Source organism: Crotalus tigris, unplaced genomic scaffold, assembly GCF_016545835.1.
Source record: "Crotalus tigris isolate CLP2741 ecotype Arizona unplaced genomic scaffold, ASM1654583v1 scf7180000024473.799607, whole genome shotgun sequence".
Taxonomy (NCBI): domain Eukaryota; kingdom Metazoa; phylum Chordata; class Lepidosauria; order Squamata; family Viperidae; genus Crotalus; species Crotalus tigris.
In genome coordinates this window covers 130,450-148,294 of record NW_024100644.1, presented here as the reverse complement: position 1 = coordinate 148,294, position 17,845 = coordinate 130,450, and the positions used below count along the sequence as shown (strand labels likewise).

The 17,845-nt window shown below is 38.0% G+C and overlaps 1 protein-coding gene across 1 annotated transcript; it reads left to right on the top strand.

The window, feature by feature from the left end:
• The first annotated feature begins 4,680 nt into the window (after positions 1–4,680).
• Positions 4,681–16,725, top strand: LOC120303580 (vomeronasal type-2 receptor 26-like). The gene is made up of 6 exons (XM_039333319.1): positions 4,681–4,940; positions 5,880–6,171; positions 10,065–10,901; positions 14,001–14,228; positions 14,590–14,716; positions 15,815–16,725. Exons 1-6 carry the CDS (start codon positions 4,681–4,683, stop codon positions 16,723–16,725), a joined length of 2,655 nt encoding a protein of 884 aa, XP_039189253.1.
• Positions 16,726–17,845: the final 1,120 nt, after the last annotated feature.

The window sequence follows — 17,845 nt, the reverse complement described above, 5'->3', positions numbered from 1 at the left end:
CTAGATCCAAAGCATGCCATAGTTATTTATGTCAAACCCTTTTATAGAACAGGTGAATCTCGTGGATTCTCCTGTTCTTTTTTTTTTTTTTTGATTTGTTTTGTTTTTGTTTTTGTTCTGGACCTGACTGAGTGAGAGTGACTTTTGAAACCCCATCTGGAAAGCAAAGAGGCAGATAGATTACTTTAATAAAGGATCAAAACCACTAGGATCAAGTGATATCCCTGTGTACAGCAATCTTCTCACAATTTAACTCCTTATTAAACAAGGAGTTTATTTTTAAAAAAAGTCAGAAAGATTTACATGGTGGTGTTTTGACGAACAATGGAAAACTTAATAAATCTGTGATGACTGACATAGGCTGAAAAGAAGTCCTTTTTTTCTTTTTTCTTTCTTTTCTTTTTTTTACAATTTTATTTCTTTTTTTTTCATACAATTCAGTAGTATTTGTTCAACAAACGGGTTGTCTGAGTTTATCATTCACTAATACAGATTTAATTCCTAATTCTTTTCTCCAGCCATTGGTAAAATAAGTCAAAAGTTTGATAGTATTCTGTTTCTTCTTTTTCTTTCAGCCTCAGAGTAAGTCTGTCCATTTCCGCACAATCTAGCATTTTTTAGATATATTTCTTCCTCTGGTGGTATTTCTTCATTTTTCAAATATTGTGCAAATATGATTCTTGCCGCTGTTATCACATGTAAAATCAAGTATATACTTTGTTTATCAAACTTTTCTGACATTATACCTAATAAAAAAAAGTTCAGGCCTAAAAGCTACATGTTTTCCCAACATCTTTTCTTTGCTTTAACAGTTGTCCACTATACATGATAATAAGTGCCTGACTTGTGTTTACATTTCCAACATCTATCTGACATATTTTTAAACATGTTTGCTAATCTTGCTGGTGACAAGGTCCTCTGTGCTCCAGTAAGAAGCAGTTCATTGGTGGGAAAAGTAAAATCCTGCCCTGAGACAGAAAGGCCAAATATATAGGTACAGGATAGGAAGTACCCGGCTCAACAGTAGTGTCTGTGAGAGGGCTCTGAGTGTCCCCTTGGATAGGTATGAGACAATAGTGTGCTGCAGCTACCAAAAAAGCCAATGTAGTCCAGGCTGCATCAATAGGTCACTGGAAATTGATAGGTCACATTTGGAATACTGCATCCAGTTTTGGTCACCACGATACAAAAAAAGATGCTGGGGGCCTTGAAAAGGATAAAAAAGAACAAGAAAGGTTGACAAAGGGTTTGCATGTTAAAATATAGAATCAATGGCTAAAGGAACTAGGTATTTATGAAGACAAAGCTTAGGGGAGACCCAGTGGTGGGATTCAGCCCGTTTGCACCAGTTCTGCAGATCTGATTGCTATTTTTTGTTGCCCAGGCCCAGAACAGACTTCCAGAAGCATCATCCACACAGAGAACTGGTTGTTCACATATCTGCATCCCACCACTGGGGTGACCTGATAGCAGTCTTCCAATACTTGAAGGGCTGTCACAGGGAAGAGGGGATTGATTTATTCTCCACACCACTTGAAGGCAGGAAAAAAAAGCAATGGTTAAAGGCTTGGGAGAGGGAGATCCAATCTGGAGCTAAGGAGGAATTTCCTGACAGTGAGAAAAATTAATTAATGGAATATCTTGCCTTCTGGAGTTATGGGAGCACCAATTATGGTATAAGGACCACATATGCATAAAAAATGAAATAAATACTATATCAATATTAAGGGAATCTATCTACTACCCAATTTACATGTAGTATATGTTGATTTGATACCTTATTTAAATATTTTTAAAATGATTTTATGGAACTAGTGTTGTGGGCAGTTGTCTCTGCTTAATTTTTGATATCTATTGATATCAGCTTCAAGAATAAGTTCAATAGCCCACCTCAAAATATAAATAAAAATAATACAATATATTTATTTACTTGGAATTAGTCTTCAGAAAGATTCATTAAGAAAATATTTAATATATACATTTAATTGGTAATAACATAAAGTATATATTATCAGTACTTGTTTCCTTAGAACTAACAGATGCTCATATTCTCAGATGTAATGGGTAGTTCAGCCCTGATGAAACTGGATTGACTGATCAGAGGTTTTCCATTCCTACCATCTCAGACCCATACTAAACTCTTTGAAAACCAATACAAATCTGGGGGGGTGTGGGGTGGGAAGAGAAAAGGTTAAATGACTCATACCGGTAGGACTTTTTAATCAACCCAACTACCAGGGCTCTTTATCTCATAATCCTTCTGCTCTGCAGACAACAGCAATCTGAAAGAATAAATACATTATCTCAATCCATTGGTGTGAATGAATAAAGTTTCATCAGGTAAAGAATCAGAGGTTTTACACACTTCCTCCCTTGCTTTCTCTCACTGTGACTCTCCTGCACAGTAATATGTGGCTGAGTCTGCAGCTGTCAGGGACCTCATTGTCAAATAATACTCATTGTGGGAGTCATCCGCAGACAAAGTTGTTTGGCTTTGGAGGGATGAGGCATAGTATGTCCTCCACTTACTACCATCCCAGTCTATCTGGCCCACCCATTCCAGTCCTTTTCCTGGAGCCTGGCAGATGCACTCCCAGTATACATTCTTGATAAGAGTCACCAGTCACTTTGCAAGTTAATCTGAAGGATCCTCCAGGGCTCGCTGTTCATGGTCCAGATTCCACAAGTTGGACAGTGGAGTGGACATCTAAATGAAGGACAAAGAGGGATTAATACACAACTCTGCTTTTGTTTATCTCTTTGTTCATCTCTATCTGGAAGATACTCACACAAAGGAGCTGTTACTAAGCAAAGAAGAAGAATGGTAAGATCCATTGGGCAGTGAGAAATCCACCCTTTCTTTAGAGTAATGACACCTTTGGGTCTGTGATTCTCTTTTGTGTGTTTGTGATTATTTAAAGGAGAAGCAACTGAGTGGCCTCATTTGCATCTGAGTTTCAAGGGGAAGATAAAACCAGTTTGTAAGAAAGGAAGGTTAAGTCGATCAATTAGTCCCATCCCAGAGGCTGGACATGGATTGTGGTTTTCCACACCAACTGATTTTATTTAGATAAATTTGTGATAACATTACTAAATTAAGGGCTAAGAAATAAGGGTGGTGAAGTGAGTGGGATAGGTTCAGGAATGTGTAGATTGAATAAATATCAACTTGGACTGAGAATAAAATCGACGTGTGGTCTTCATTACATGAACAAAAAAGAGGCTCATTTCTAAGGAAGGTTAAAGTGCAGAATGAAGACATGAAGGGAGAATCCGAATTAATAAAGTTTATTTTTATTAGAAAAGAAATTTGCAGAGCTGCTATGTGAAATGGGCACTTTTGACTTCACATATTGTTCCTCTCACTGTGTCTCTAGCACAGTAAAAGACTGTCCTGTCTTCAGCTTTGAGGCTGTTCATTTGCAGATAAATTTGGGTTTTGGCATTGTCCCTGGAGATGGTGAAGCATCCCTTCACTTTGTCGGAGTAGTAAATCGTACCAGAACTGGTGCTTATGTATGCCACCCATTCCAGGCCTGTCTCACCCAATCCATCCAGTAGCTGCTGAAGGTGAATCCAGAGGTTTGGCAAGAGAGACAGAGGGACTCTCTAGATCTTCTCACAACTCCTCCAGATTCCACCAACTGAACGTCAGATTGGACACCTAGAAAGAAAGATGGTTTAATGAGGTCTCCTGCAGATAAACACAAGAAATTGAGTAATAACCCCTCTTTGGAGGGGTAAATAATACCTCTGAGGATAACTAACAAGGACATGAGGTTTAGCCAGAGGGCCATTATTGCTTGCTTAAAAAATTAAAGGAGTTTTACTGATGAGGAAACATTCAGTCAAGCACTCAACATTTCAGATGTTGAGTGTAGCAGGAGAACAGGAAGGTATTGTTCCTTTCAACAGGAAGCTATTACTGAATTTACATAGCCTTGGGATAAAAGAGACACATACTTCTTTGACCTGCTAGAGTGCATTTGTCCTCCATTGTAGACATGCTGAAAATGTACCAACATCAGTTAAAGTATATTCATTTTAACCCTTAAGAAACATGTGAAGGAACAGGTTGATTGTGTGAGAAGGAAAATCATCTCTTGAAAATTCAACATGATGCATCACTTGAACATTTGGGGAATATTAAATCTGGTAAATAACTGATTGTTCTCTGCATGATGGAGACGAAAACGACATTTAGTAATAACATTCATCATCATTTAGTCAACTTCCATACATTTCTCTAAATATGAAGAAAAACAAGAAGAGTTTACTCCCTTCTCTGCCACAAAGAGACTTGGTATTGCATGAGTAGTAATTATCCTTCTTGCAATTATCTGAGGATATTCATTTTCCTATTGACTTCACTCAAGGAACTTATAGAGAGCATCAAAAATGAAATCCACAAGCAATATTTCAAGGAACTATAAAACCTTTCTTTTGCTCAATCCTAAGCTGGGAGAGGACAAAGAAGGCAGAATTCTATCCAGCTGAACACTGTAGATTTCCCCAATTCATTTAGGCAATATATCACTGTATTGTTTGAAGCCTGAAGAACACTTTCAGAGACATACTATCCTTAATTACAGTTCCTTTTCCTATGCTACAATTATGGAGGCGGTTGTCAGATGATGTATCTTGCTGATGTTTGCAACGATCAGCTCTCAGCCTACAGAGATGGCCTGGAAATTGCATCCATCTAGAGTGATTTGGAGTCAGATGTTCTTGTTAACAATACTTGTACTCCTTTCATCATACGGGAGAGCTAAAGCAGACCCCAAAAAGTGCTCTAGCAAAGAGATGTTTCTTGTTCCACATGAGTGGTACCAGTCTGGCAAATTCCTGATTGGTGGGATAGTTTCTCATATATTAAATGTATATTTCCAATACACCTTTGACGAAGCTCCTTCTAAGAAATTGAGTGATGAGCTTCCACTGTAAGTATTTCTCGCTTGCTTCCTATTACTCTCCTCTGCCATCAGGGCTACAACCTCTGAGCTGCAAAAGATCTGGTCAGCCATTCAGTGGCATAAAAGATCAGAGGACCATCCTTACTTATTTCTACCACCTAGTAGCTATTTTGCACCTTAGAACTAGTAGGACTTATTTGCTCTTTAACTTTCAAGTTAAACAAGACACTTAAGGAAAATAATTAAGGTAGGAATAAATTAAGGTAAAGTGGACTGCCTTTTTTATTAGATTAGATAACCTCCATTGTCATTTTTTTTTTAATTGTGGGCACAATGGCCACATTAAAAATGAAATTTAGTTGCTTGCTTTCAAATTGTACACATACATAAAACACATTTAAACATACTATATACAACATATGTATGGACATACACCCTTGCACATAAATAACATGTAAGCATTATTCACTGTCCATCTTGAATACATAATGGAAGGAGGAAGCTTTAGAGTTCACAAGGTTAATACTGTAAGGGACAAAACTGTGTTCTGCTTTGGATACTATGGAGCCCTATCCCAGAAGGTAACAAGGAAAGCAGGTTGTGAAGAGGATGTGTTATGTCTCAGACAATCTTGCAGACCCTGCTCAAGCAATGCTTATGTGCTATGTCCTCAATGGAAAACTGACATCTAGAAACTGACATCTGCTAAGCCTACTTTATGAGCTTCTAATTTCATACTTGGAGTATCCCTAATCAGTTTCATGATTATTTTTTTTCCTAAACCTTTGGAATTGTCTTCTATTCAGCTCCCTGATTTTGCTAATGAAGGAGCTGATAAAGGTTGGTGGGAAGATTTACAATTATTTGTATCTTATTTAAATCTGAACCATGAAGGAAGGTGGCAATAGGAGGGTGTGCATTGTAAATTAAATCCACTAAAGATGTATATATATATTTTTCTTGCAGTATGTTGCCAAAGTTCTACCAACACCTCCTGGCTCTGGCCTTTGCTGTGAATAAGATCAACCAGGACCCAATGATCTTGCCAAATCTCACCCTTGGCTTCCATATCTATGACAGTCATTTTGATTCAAAGATGACCTATCGGATCACCTTGGACTTGCTTTTCAAGTCACAGACATTTCTCCCCAATTACAAATGTGATCCTCACAGAAGACTGATAGCACTCATTGGGGGAATCAACCCTGACATCTCCTCCTGTGTGGCATACATTTTAAGTCTGTACAAGATTCCGCAGGTAACATTTGTGCACCTCATCAGAGCAGCCCCATCATTTTGGTACAGTAGCCAGTTTTGTTTTTCTGAAAGTGAGTCTCACACTCCCAAAAGAGTGGAAGTGAATGCACAAATGGGGAAAGCTTCCAAAGATTGGAAGAGAGATGCAAGCATATAGTAGAAACTAGGATATCTTGCCAATAACAGAATAAAAATGTTGGAAGGATCTGTCTGTCTGTCTATCCGTCTATCTATCATCTATCTTCTGTTTATGATCTGTTTATGTATCTGTCTGTCTGTCTGTCTGTCGGTCAGTCTATCATCTATCTATCATCTATCCATCTATCATCTATCGACCTATATCATCTAAGGAAAGGTTTTGTCAATGCATTTATACACATTATTTTTAAGGCCAGGAATTATCACTGAATGAAGGAAAATGGTTATTTTTGATATTTTTTAAGGTTAGGTTTCCTTAAAGGTTTAATAGCAAAGCAATAAGCATGCATATTAACAGAATAACATAGTTGGAGGTCTTCTATACCATTTCAGACAAATGGTTGTCCAGTCTCTTCTTAGAAACCTCCAATGTTGGAGCACCCACAGCTTCTGGAGGCAAACTGTTCCACTGGTTACAGTAATTGTTTTCACTGTCAGGAAATTACTCCTTAGTTCTAAGTTGGTTCTCTCCTTGATTCCATTCATTGCTTCTTGTCCTGTCTTCAGATGCTTTGGAGACTAGGTTAACCCCCTCTTCATAGTGGCAGCCCCTTAGATATTGGAAGATTGATATCAATATTATCAATGCTATCAACATTTCTCTAATGCTGCATCATTATTCCCAAGGTTTTGGCATAAGAGTCCATGATTTGGACTCTCCCAGATTCCACCATCATCAGAATTCTAATTATGGTCCGACCTGATAGAATGAATTGTAGCTTAATATTAAGTGTTTCCTGCTTGGAATCTCAGAGTGCCATTTCAGTACACATAGTACTATGTTGAATGGATCAATCAAATAATCAATCAAATTTATTTGGTTATAGACCAGCAGATAAAAACAAGAACATCACAATTAATTAGGGTAAAAAGAAAAAAAATCTAATATATATAAGAAAAATTAGAAAAGAACCAATGGTACTCTGTATAAACTATAGAACAGTATGTCTCTGTAGTCAAGGAAGTAAAATCAGATTGATCTGATAATAACAATGTAAGATTAGACAATCAGAATTATCAGGATATTTAGCGAAAGATGGAGATAATAATTCCTGGTGATCATTTGCACAGAAGGGACAATGCAAGATAATATGTTCCAGTTTCAATTATTCTTCCATTGCATTGACACAGTCTTCATTTGAAGGGAATATTTTGGTGTATACTTCAGTAAAAGCTGTTGGGAGGCCATTGAATTAACAGATAAAACCCTTGTCCCAAAGGTGCTTTTTTTTGACAAGGCAACTGGAGTTTCTTGTTTTCCTTTGTAGATGTTTCACTTCTCATCCAAGAAACTTCTTCAGCTCTGACTGCATGGTGGGGATGGTCAGAGCTGAAGAAGCTTCTTGGATGAGAAGCAAAATATCTTCAAAGAAAAACAAGAAAGTCTAGTTGCCTCATGAGAAAAGCATCTTTGGGACAACCAAGACCTGGATGACTGAGAATCTCCATAGACAAATAAACCCTTCTAAATTTTTGAATTTGTATGTAGCTAAGATATCTGGCTGGCTGGAAAAGTGTGTAGAATGCTTCAGAAAGATGTTTCTCAGTACATCTGGTAAAGCTGCTATAAATGAATGACCCGTTCCTTGAAATCAGCTAGTACATGTTCATAGCCCATCAGGATGAAGTCTGGCCATGAAAAGCCATAAAGATATTATATTGCTTTGATTGATTTTCCTAAGACTTCTTTCTTAGATTTTAAAGCAGCCTGGTTTGCAAACAAAGCTTTAGAAATAAAGTTTGAATTGCTAAGGTGGGTGTTTATTCTTTTGTTATTAAACCTATGAGGGAACTTAGTGATAAATAGGCTTAATGGATAAAAAAGCAACTATTTTTCTCCATTCACTGATAATTCCTGGTCTTAAAAATAATGTTCATAAATGCATTGAGAAAACCTCTTATGAAAGAGAGAGGGGGATAGAGATAGAAATAGAGATAGAGATAGATAAGTGGCATATAACACCTCTGCTACATGTGTAGCCTTGGATGCTGGTTTGTTTTCTTGTTGAATTCAAGGTGTTAACTCTCACCTTTAAAGACTTTTATGGCATGGGGCCACATTAACTAAAGAACTGTTTCATACCAATTATATTGTCTCATCTCACCTGGTCAGACAGGGAGGGCATGCTGTGTATCCTGTATCATTGGTGGGATCCAAGGAGAGACAGTTCTTTGTCGTTGCCCCCACGTTATCGTATCTTCAGAGGTATCTCTGGTATCTTATCTCAGAAAGAGTGTTAAGACACTTTTACACAAAACTATGTTTGTTTGTGTAAGAGTGATATGCATCTCTGGGGGGGGGGGAGGAATTGATATCATGTTCTCTCTCCTTTGTGATCTTTTTAATTTTTTAACTTTTAATACCATAGCCCTATCTTTTAAATTTTGTTTTTAACTTTGTTCTGATTTATGCTCTTATACTACATTATTATTATTATTATCAATCATTGCACAGTCAGCCAGATGTTCAGACTGGATTTGGCATTTTGTCTACCTATCGAACCCTTACCCAGGACCTGGGATAGGCAGATGTGGATGTTTGATGGTATTACAGATATCGTCGCAGGATGGAAGCAGTTCCTAATAAGGCCGCCTTTTGCAATTGACTAATAGCAAATTTGTCAATGCCAATGGTGTTCAAGTGGTGCTCCAGTTGTTTTGGGATTGCAGCTAAGGAGCCTATTACTATTGGTACTACCCTTGCTTGCTTTTGCCACAGTCTTTCTATTTCTATTTGTAGGTCTTTGTATTTTGTTATCTTCTCCAGTTCTGTCTCTTCTATTCTGCTATCTCCAGGCACTGCCACATCCACTATCCAGACTTTTTTGTCTTTCTTATCGACAATTGTTAAGTCTGGGGTGTTATGTTGCAAGTGCTTGTCTGTTTGAATCCTGAAGTCCCAGAGCAGTTTAATTTTATCATTTTCTAGGACTTTCTCTATTTTATGATCTCACCAGTTTTTGCTTACAGGCAAATGATATTTTTTGCAGATCTTCCAATGCATTACTATTATTATTATGGAACATCGCACAGTCAGCCAGATGTTCAGACTGGATTTGGCATTTTGTCTACCTATCGAGTCCTTACCCAGGACCTGGGATAGGCAGATGTGGATGTTTGATGGTATTACAGATATTGTCGTAGGATGGAAGCAGTTCCTAGTAAGGCCGCCTTTTGCAATTGACTAATAGCAAATTTGTCAATGCCAATGGTGTTCAAGTGGTGCTCCAGTTGTTTTGTGATTGCACCTAAGGAGCCTACTACTACTGATACTACCCTTGCTTGCTTATGCCACAGTCTTTCTATTTCTATTATTATTATTATTATTATTATTATTATTATTATTAATCATCGTACAATCAGCCAGATGTTCAGACTGGATTTTATTATTATTATTATTACTATTACTATTAGGAAGACCTGGAGGAACATTGTCCATGGGGTCGTGATGGGTCGGACACGACTTCGCAATTAACAACAACATTACTACTACTACTACTACTACTACTACTACTACTACTACTACTACTACTATTATTATTATTATTATTATTATTATTATTATTATTATTATTATTATTATTATTATTATTATTATTAGCCTAGAATCACTTAGATGAGATGGTTAGTGTAGAAATGTGATGAATAAGTAAATAAATAATATGTATCTGAATATCTCTGAGCATGTCCTTTCAGCTCACATATGGATCGTTTCCTATGCAAAGAAGTAATATGGTAGAGACATCTTCCTTTTACCACACAGTCTCCAATGAAGGTCATCAGTATACAGGCATTATCTATTTTCTTAAACATTTTGGGTGGATCTGGGTTGGACTTTTGGCTGGAGATGACGAAAGTGGAGAGCGTTTCTTGAAAAAGACTGAGTCATTATTTCTCCAGAATAAGATATGTCCAGCCTTTGTTCAAAGAATGCCAGTTGATAGCCGGTTCCCTGAACTTGACGAACTGAAAACTATTTCTTCCAATGCTAATGAGTTCTACTCAGATCCAAAAGTTAACACCCTTGTTGTCTATGGTGAAACTCTAACTGTAATGTGGCTAAGCACTGCGTTATTTTTTGCGGGTGTTTGTGAAAAGGTGTGGATTATGACAGGCCAGATTGACTTTGCTTCAACAGTCATTTCAAAGGACTGGAAATACGAAATATTCCAAGGTGCTTTTCTTTTTGCGATCCACTCCAATGAACACAAAGAGTTTCAGATCTATCTTCAGAATATAAAACCAGCCAAGGCACAACCTGATGACTTTTCCAAGGAGTTCTGGGAACAAGCCTTTGGTTGCTCTGTTCCAGATCCTACGAACCTAATAGAGGCTCACAAATTTTGTAGTGGGACAGAATCCTTGAGGGATCTTCCAGGGATTCTGTTCGAGATGGTCATGACTGGTCATAGCTACAGCATCTACACTGCAGTCTTTGCTGTGGCCCATGCATTACATGGCCTGGATTTATCTAGATCAAAACATAAAACAATCAGGATTACAAGACATCTTGAAGAGATAAGCCCTTGGCAGGTAATGTTTCCACAATGAAAGAAAAAGAAAAGAAAATTAAAAGAAATTCTACATAGAATTGAAAAAATATATCACATCATATTAAAATACATAGAACTTCTTTTTCACTAATAACTCACAGGAATATATGTATTTGTGGATTATTTAAAATATTTTCCATTAGGGGAGAGGAGTCCTCTTACATTTTCCAGTTCTAGGGAGCGCACTGACATGAGTTAGGATGCTGGGCTGACATACAACAAGCTTGTGTTCAAGACCCACTTGCTGCCCCAGGATCGGGTGAGTTCCGTCACACTCTCCAGTTCCTGCCAAGTTAGCATATTAAAGCGGACAACTGTCCATAGATAAACTCCAGCTGGCAACTTAATGAGATTATGAAAGGAACCCCCCAATTGAGCATCCCCTGGTCAATGGTGATGTCACCATTCAATCTTTTCAACCCAGAAGTGCTGAAGCACTTGTGATATGACTGTAGTAGTTCCAATTCTGAAGATGAGTAAAATCATTTCATTCAATTTCACAACTATCCTTTTTAAAGAAGAGTGTTCCAAAGCCTTCATATTTGGTAATGAATCAGGTTAAAAGAAGTTATTTTGAAAAAAGGAAAAGCAGAATGTATGGATTCAGACATTCAGACAGAGATTTCTACATTGTTGTTGTTGTTAATTGCAAAGTCGTGTCCGACCCATCGCGACCCCATGGACAACGTTCCTCCAGGTCTTCCTGTCCTCTACCATCTTCTGGAGTCCATTTAAATTCACACCTACTGCTTCAGTGACTCCATCCAGCCATCTCATTCTCTGTCGTCCCCTTCTTCTATTGCCCTCAATCTTTCCCAGCATTAGGCTCTTCTCCAGTGAATCCTTCCTTCTCATTAGGTGGCCAAAGTACTTGAGTTTCAACTTCAGGATCTGGCCTTCTAAAGAGCAGTCGGGGTTGATCTCTTCTAGGACTGACCGGTTTGAACGCCTTGCAGTCCAAGGGACTCGCAGGAGTCTTCTCCAGCACCATAGTTCAAAGGCCTCAATTCTTTTGCGCTCAGCCTTTCTTATGGTCCAACTTTCACAGCCATACATTGCAACTGGGAAAACCATGGCCTGGACTATACACTTTTGTTGGCAGGGTGATGTCTCTGCTTTTTAGAATGCTGTCTAGATTTGCCATAGCTTTCCTCCCCAGGAGCAAGCGTCTTTTAATTTCTTGGCTGCAGTCCCCATCTGAGGTGATCTTGGAGCCCAGAAAAATAAAATCTGTCACTACCTCCATTTCTTCCCCATCTATTTGCCAGGAATTGAGAGGGCCGGATGCCATGATTTTGGTTTTCTTAATGTTGAGTTTCAAGCCAACTTTTGCACTCTCCTTCTTTACCCGCATCAAGAGGCTCTTTAGTTCCTCTTCACTTTCTGCCATTAGAGTGGTATCATCTGCATATCTTAGGTTGTTGATATTTCTCCCGGCAATCTTAATTCCAACTTTTGATTCATCTAGCCCTGCCTTTCTCATGATGTGCTCTGCATATAAGTTAAATAGGCAGGGCGACAGTATACAGCCTTGCCGGACTCCTTTTCCAATTTTGAACCAATCAGTGGTTCCGTGTCCAGTTCTCACTGTTGCTTCTTGACCCGCATATAGGTTTCTCAAGAGACAAATGAGATGGTCTGGTACTCCCATCTCTTTAAGAACTTGCCACAATTTGTTGTGATCCACACAATCAAAGGCTTTTTGCATAGTCAATGAAGCAGAAGTAGATGTTTTTCTGGAACTCCCTAGCTTTCTCCATGATCCAGCGTATGTTGGCAATTTGATCTCTAGTTCCTCTGCCTCTTCGAAATCCTGCCTGTACTTCTGGTAGTTCTCGATCCACATACTGCTGGAGTCTAGCTTGTAGGATTTTAAGCATAACTTTACTAGCATGTGAAATGAGTGCAATGGTGCGATAGTTTGAACATTCTTTGGCATTGCCTTTCTTTGGAATTGGAATGTAAACTGACCTTTTCCAATCCTGTGGCCACTGTTGAGTTTTCCAAATTTGCTGGCAAATTGAGTGTAGCACTTTTACTGCATCGTCTTTTAAGATTTTGAATAGCTCAGCTGGAATACTGTCACCTCCACTAGCTTTGTTGTTGCTCAGATTTTCTAAGGCCCATTTTACTTCACATTCTAGGATGTCTGGTTCGAGGTCAATGACCATCTCATTGTGGTTATCTGGGATGTTAAGCTCATTCTTGTATAGTTCTTCTGTGTAGTTTTGCCATCTCTTCTTAATCTCTTCTGCCTCTGTTAGGTCTCTGCCATTTTGGTCCTTTATCATGCCCATCTTTGCATGAAATGTTCCCTTCATATCTCCAATTTTCTTGAAGAGATCTCTGGTCCTCCCTATTCTGTTGTTTTCTTCTATTTCTTTGCACTGTTCATTTAAGAAGGCATTCTTATCTCTTCTAGCTACTCTCTGGAATTCTGCATTCAATTGGGTGTATCTTTCTCTTTCTCCTTTGCCTTTCGCTTCCCTTCTTTCCTCAGCTATTTGCAAAGCTTCCTCAGATTTCTACATACATACCGGTAGTTCTTAAAAGTTTGATTCAGTTCCATATGTTATTAGAGTTGATTTTCTTATCCTATTATTGCCCTCGTTCAGTAATTTTTTTAAAAAAATAATAATGATATTTTGTAGGAGGCCAGCAAGATGAAAAAGGTATTAAAAGGCTTTTAGAAAAACATTATGGTAGTAAAAAAAAAAAAAAGTGTGTTAAATCCAGAGGGGTGGGAGAGTATTACAAAGACACATACCACAACTGGCTCAGGTACAAAAGGGAGGAAAAGAAAGACACAGGCATTCTTCTAAAATGTTGTTTTTGTAAACAAATAACGTTTGATAAAGTTGTTATTATATCCCAATAAAGTATAATTGTAATTATTTCCATATCTGGCCCACCATGAAGAGTTAAAATATTTATATAGAAAGAAAACAAAAGGTTACAGCTCTAAAAAAAACAAGAATAAGAATGACAAATGGTGGGGGTAATATTTTTATGTATTCACTTTAGTTTGAGTTATGAAAAGATCCGTCCTCTTATCTGTTTCTTGCTTTGTTCTTCTTAGCTTCACCGCTTCCTTCAGACCCTTTCATTTAACAACACAGATGGAGAAATGGTCTCCTTTAATGAGAATAAGGAGATGGGATATGGATTTGATATAGTAAACATGCTTATTTTCTCTAATAACTCTTTTCATAAAATGAAGGTTGGAAGGGTGGGGACTAAGGATTCTCAAGGGAAAGAAATCATCATTGAGACTGACAAGATTAAATGGTATGGAAGTGTTAGCAAAGTGAGTATTCATAAATCTTTTGAAAAGCCCAATTTTAATTGGTGGAATTCTCTCACTTTCTATTACAATAATAATAAGAAAGAAAGAGGTGGAGGAGGAAGAACGAAAAGAAGAACGGGAAGGAGAAGAAGATTGTTCATAGTTAATTCTATATCAAGAGTTTAGGTTAAGATGAAGTGTACTTTGTATGATAAATTCAGCATTGTCCAGGAGGCATTAATTGTAGTGACCTACCTACCTACCTACCTACCAACTACCTACATATTTACCTTCCAAACATGTGTAAATTGAAGATTTGTTTGTTATGTCATACCAGATAACCTCTACCTAACCTTTCATTTTTTTATTTTTTATTTTAAAGGTCCGTCCTCTTTCCTTGTGTAATCCTTATTGCCAGCCTGGTTCTCAAAAGAGAAAAAAAGAAGGAGAGAAATTTTGCGGCTATGGATGTGTTCGGTGTCCAGAAGGGAAGATTTCCAATGAAAGAGGTAAATGACACAGTACGCAACTCTTCCAACATAATAGATATAAAGAGGGTTGGAGAAAATCAAAATGTCCAGGTTTGATAACATCTCTGCCCCTTATTCTTCTTTTTATCTCTTTTCTCCTGCATGCTTAATGAGAATTAGAGGGATATTCCATATGGCAATTGTTGAGAAGTGTTGTGCCAATAGAGCTTGGACCTCATAAGTTATATAGTAATATAGTCTTGCTTAATATATTATCATTATGACTTTGTAGGACTTCATATTTTAAGGAAGAAAGGTCCTTCAAAATACATGGGTGCATGAACATAGCACCCATGTGCTATTTTCTTTAATTCAAGCAGATCTTTTCTTGGCAATATCTCTCAGTGGGGGCATGATGGCTCAATGGCTAAAGACATTGAGCTTGTTAGAAACCTGAGCACCACACAATGGGATGATCTCCTGTTACCTTCCCTAGCTCCTGCACACCCAGCAGAATAAAAGCATACAAATGTGAGTAGAAAATAGATACCACTTTGGTGTAAAGGTAACAGCATTCTGTGGGCCTCGGTGTATAGTCATGCTCACCACATGACCACAGAAATGTCTTTAAACAATGCTGGTTCCTTAAACCAAGAAATGGAGATGAGCACCACCACCTAGAGTCAGACATGACTGGACAGGGGAAATCTTTACCTTTATCTATCAACCGTCATATCACCAGGAGAAAGTACAGATGATTTAACGAGTTACAGAAGTGGTTAAGTGAAAGGATCTTTCTTCCCTTCAAACCTGAAGCTATACACAGTGGCTCCTATTTTTTTCCCCCATCCATTATTCCTTGAAGATGTGTGTTTTCAAAGGAAACAATGTAAAAATATTCAGGAAGCAGAATTGAGCTGAAGACAAGAAGTCTTCATGAATAATCCAAATAATAAATATATTGATCTTTCTAGGATAGTGGTTAGAAGGACAATCGGACAATAATGGGTGTTTCTTCACAACGTTCGGTTCTCTTGTGGAATCAAGAGTGATGGGCCTTTTTTAAAAAGACTGACATGAGAACTGAGTCATTTCACATAAATTTAACCCTGCCTTAATCTGTTTTCCTGAATCCAGACACAGACAATTGCTTCAAATGTCCATTTGATCAGTATCCAAACCAGAAACAAGATGAATGTTTTCCCAAAATGATCATTTTTTTGTCTTATGAAGAACCTCTGGGCATCTCGTTAGCAACAAGCGCCGTCTTCTTCTTCTCAGTCACAATTGCTGTATTAAAAATATTCCACCTGCACAAAGATAGCCCCATAGTCAAAGCCAACAACCGGGACCTCACCTATGCTCTTCTCATCTGTCTTTTGCTCTGCTTCCTCTCACCTTTCCTATTCATTGGTAAGCCCGGAGTAGTGACCTGCTTCCTTCGGCAACCAGCCTTTGGCATCATCTTCTCGCTGGCTGTTTCCTGTGTGTTAGCCAAAACTATTACTGTGGTGGTAGCTTTCATGGCCACCAAGCCAGGATCCAATATGAGGAGGTGGGTGGGAAAGAGGCTCACTGGTTTTATTGTCCTTTCCAGCTCTTCCATCCCAGTAGGCATTTCTGCTATATGGCTAACAATCTCTCCTCCGTTCCCCAATTTGGACATGGACTTACTGACTACTGAGATGGTAGCAGAGTGCAAGGAAGGTTCTGTTGCTATGTTTTATCTTGTCTTAGGCTACATGGGAATTCTGTCCATCATCAGCTTCAGTGTTGCTTTTCTAGCTAGGAAGTTGCCAGATAGTTTCAACGAAGCCAAATTCATCACCTTCAGCATGCTGGTATTCACCAGTGTTTGGTTGTCATTTGTTCCAACTTACCTGAGCACCAAAGGAAAATATATGGTAGCTGTGGAGATCTTTTCCATCTTGGCTTCCAGTGCTGGGCTTTTGGGATGCATATTTTCCCCCAAATGTTTCATAATTGTGCTGAGGCCTGAATTGAACAACAAGGAGCAGCTCATGAGAAGAAAGCAGATGCAAAAATAATACACAATGAATATCTACTATGGGACAGATACAGTGGACTTTGTGTATCTGCTGATCAAATCATTCCATCCAGTTTCAATTTATTTTCCAATATACTTGTTCATCCCAACCCTCCCCACAGAATTACAGTAAAAACATGTCAATAAAAGATGAAGAATAAATTTGTGGTTTTCATGTATTCTGTATGCTGTTGAAATATATCTGACCTTAGTTCAAACTACAACATCACATGTTTTTACAGGGCTATTTTCTATTAAATAATGCTATTTTAATCTTTTTTTTCATAACAAGTCTTCTAAAATTCTTTGATTGTAAGATTAGACATGGAATTGAGAAACAAAGGGGAAATTTCTGCAATATTACTTTAGTAAAATATCTTAGGAGTTGATATGTAAAAAGATAAATGGTAGTCATTAAATGAAGAGTTAAAATTATAGACATGATAAAGATAAATGGGGCTTTTGATGATTTCATCCCATAAAATCTTGTTGGAGTAACTGTTGGACAAACCTCTTAAGATACTTCCTCCTTCTCCTCCCAAATCACCACCATCATCATCATGAAGGATGATACCAACTGGAGAGGGGGGGAATCCTTACATTTTGGAAAATAGACTTAAGATTCAGAAGGGTTTTGAGCATTGGATGCTCTGTGCTCCAACAAGTTCATTGGTGAGAAAAGTAAGGCCCTGCCCTGAAGCAGAAAAACCAAATGTACAAGTATTGGATAGGAAGCACCTGGCTCATCAGTAATGTCTGTGAGAGGATGTCCTGGTGGATCACTGCTTAAGGATGAGCCAGTAGTGTACTACAGCTGCCAAAAAAGCCAATGTTGTCCTAGGCTGCATCAACAGAGGGACAGAATCTTTGGATGACAAAGTTGTCAGCTAGGTTTCTTTTCAAATATGGGATGTATTTTATCAATGGCTGGAAAAATGGGTCACAGATTAGGAATTTAACATGTAGTATTAAGTAAAACAAATAGAGCCAGACAACACACTCTTTACTAAGCACTAATGAATTGTAAATGTAGAAAACTATTAAAATGTTATTTAAAAAATAGATGGACAGCATCAAAGTCACTGGAGTTGATAGTATGCTCCATAGGCACTAGTAAGGCC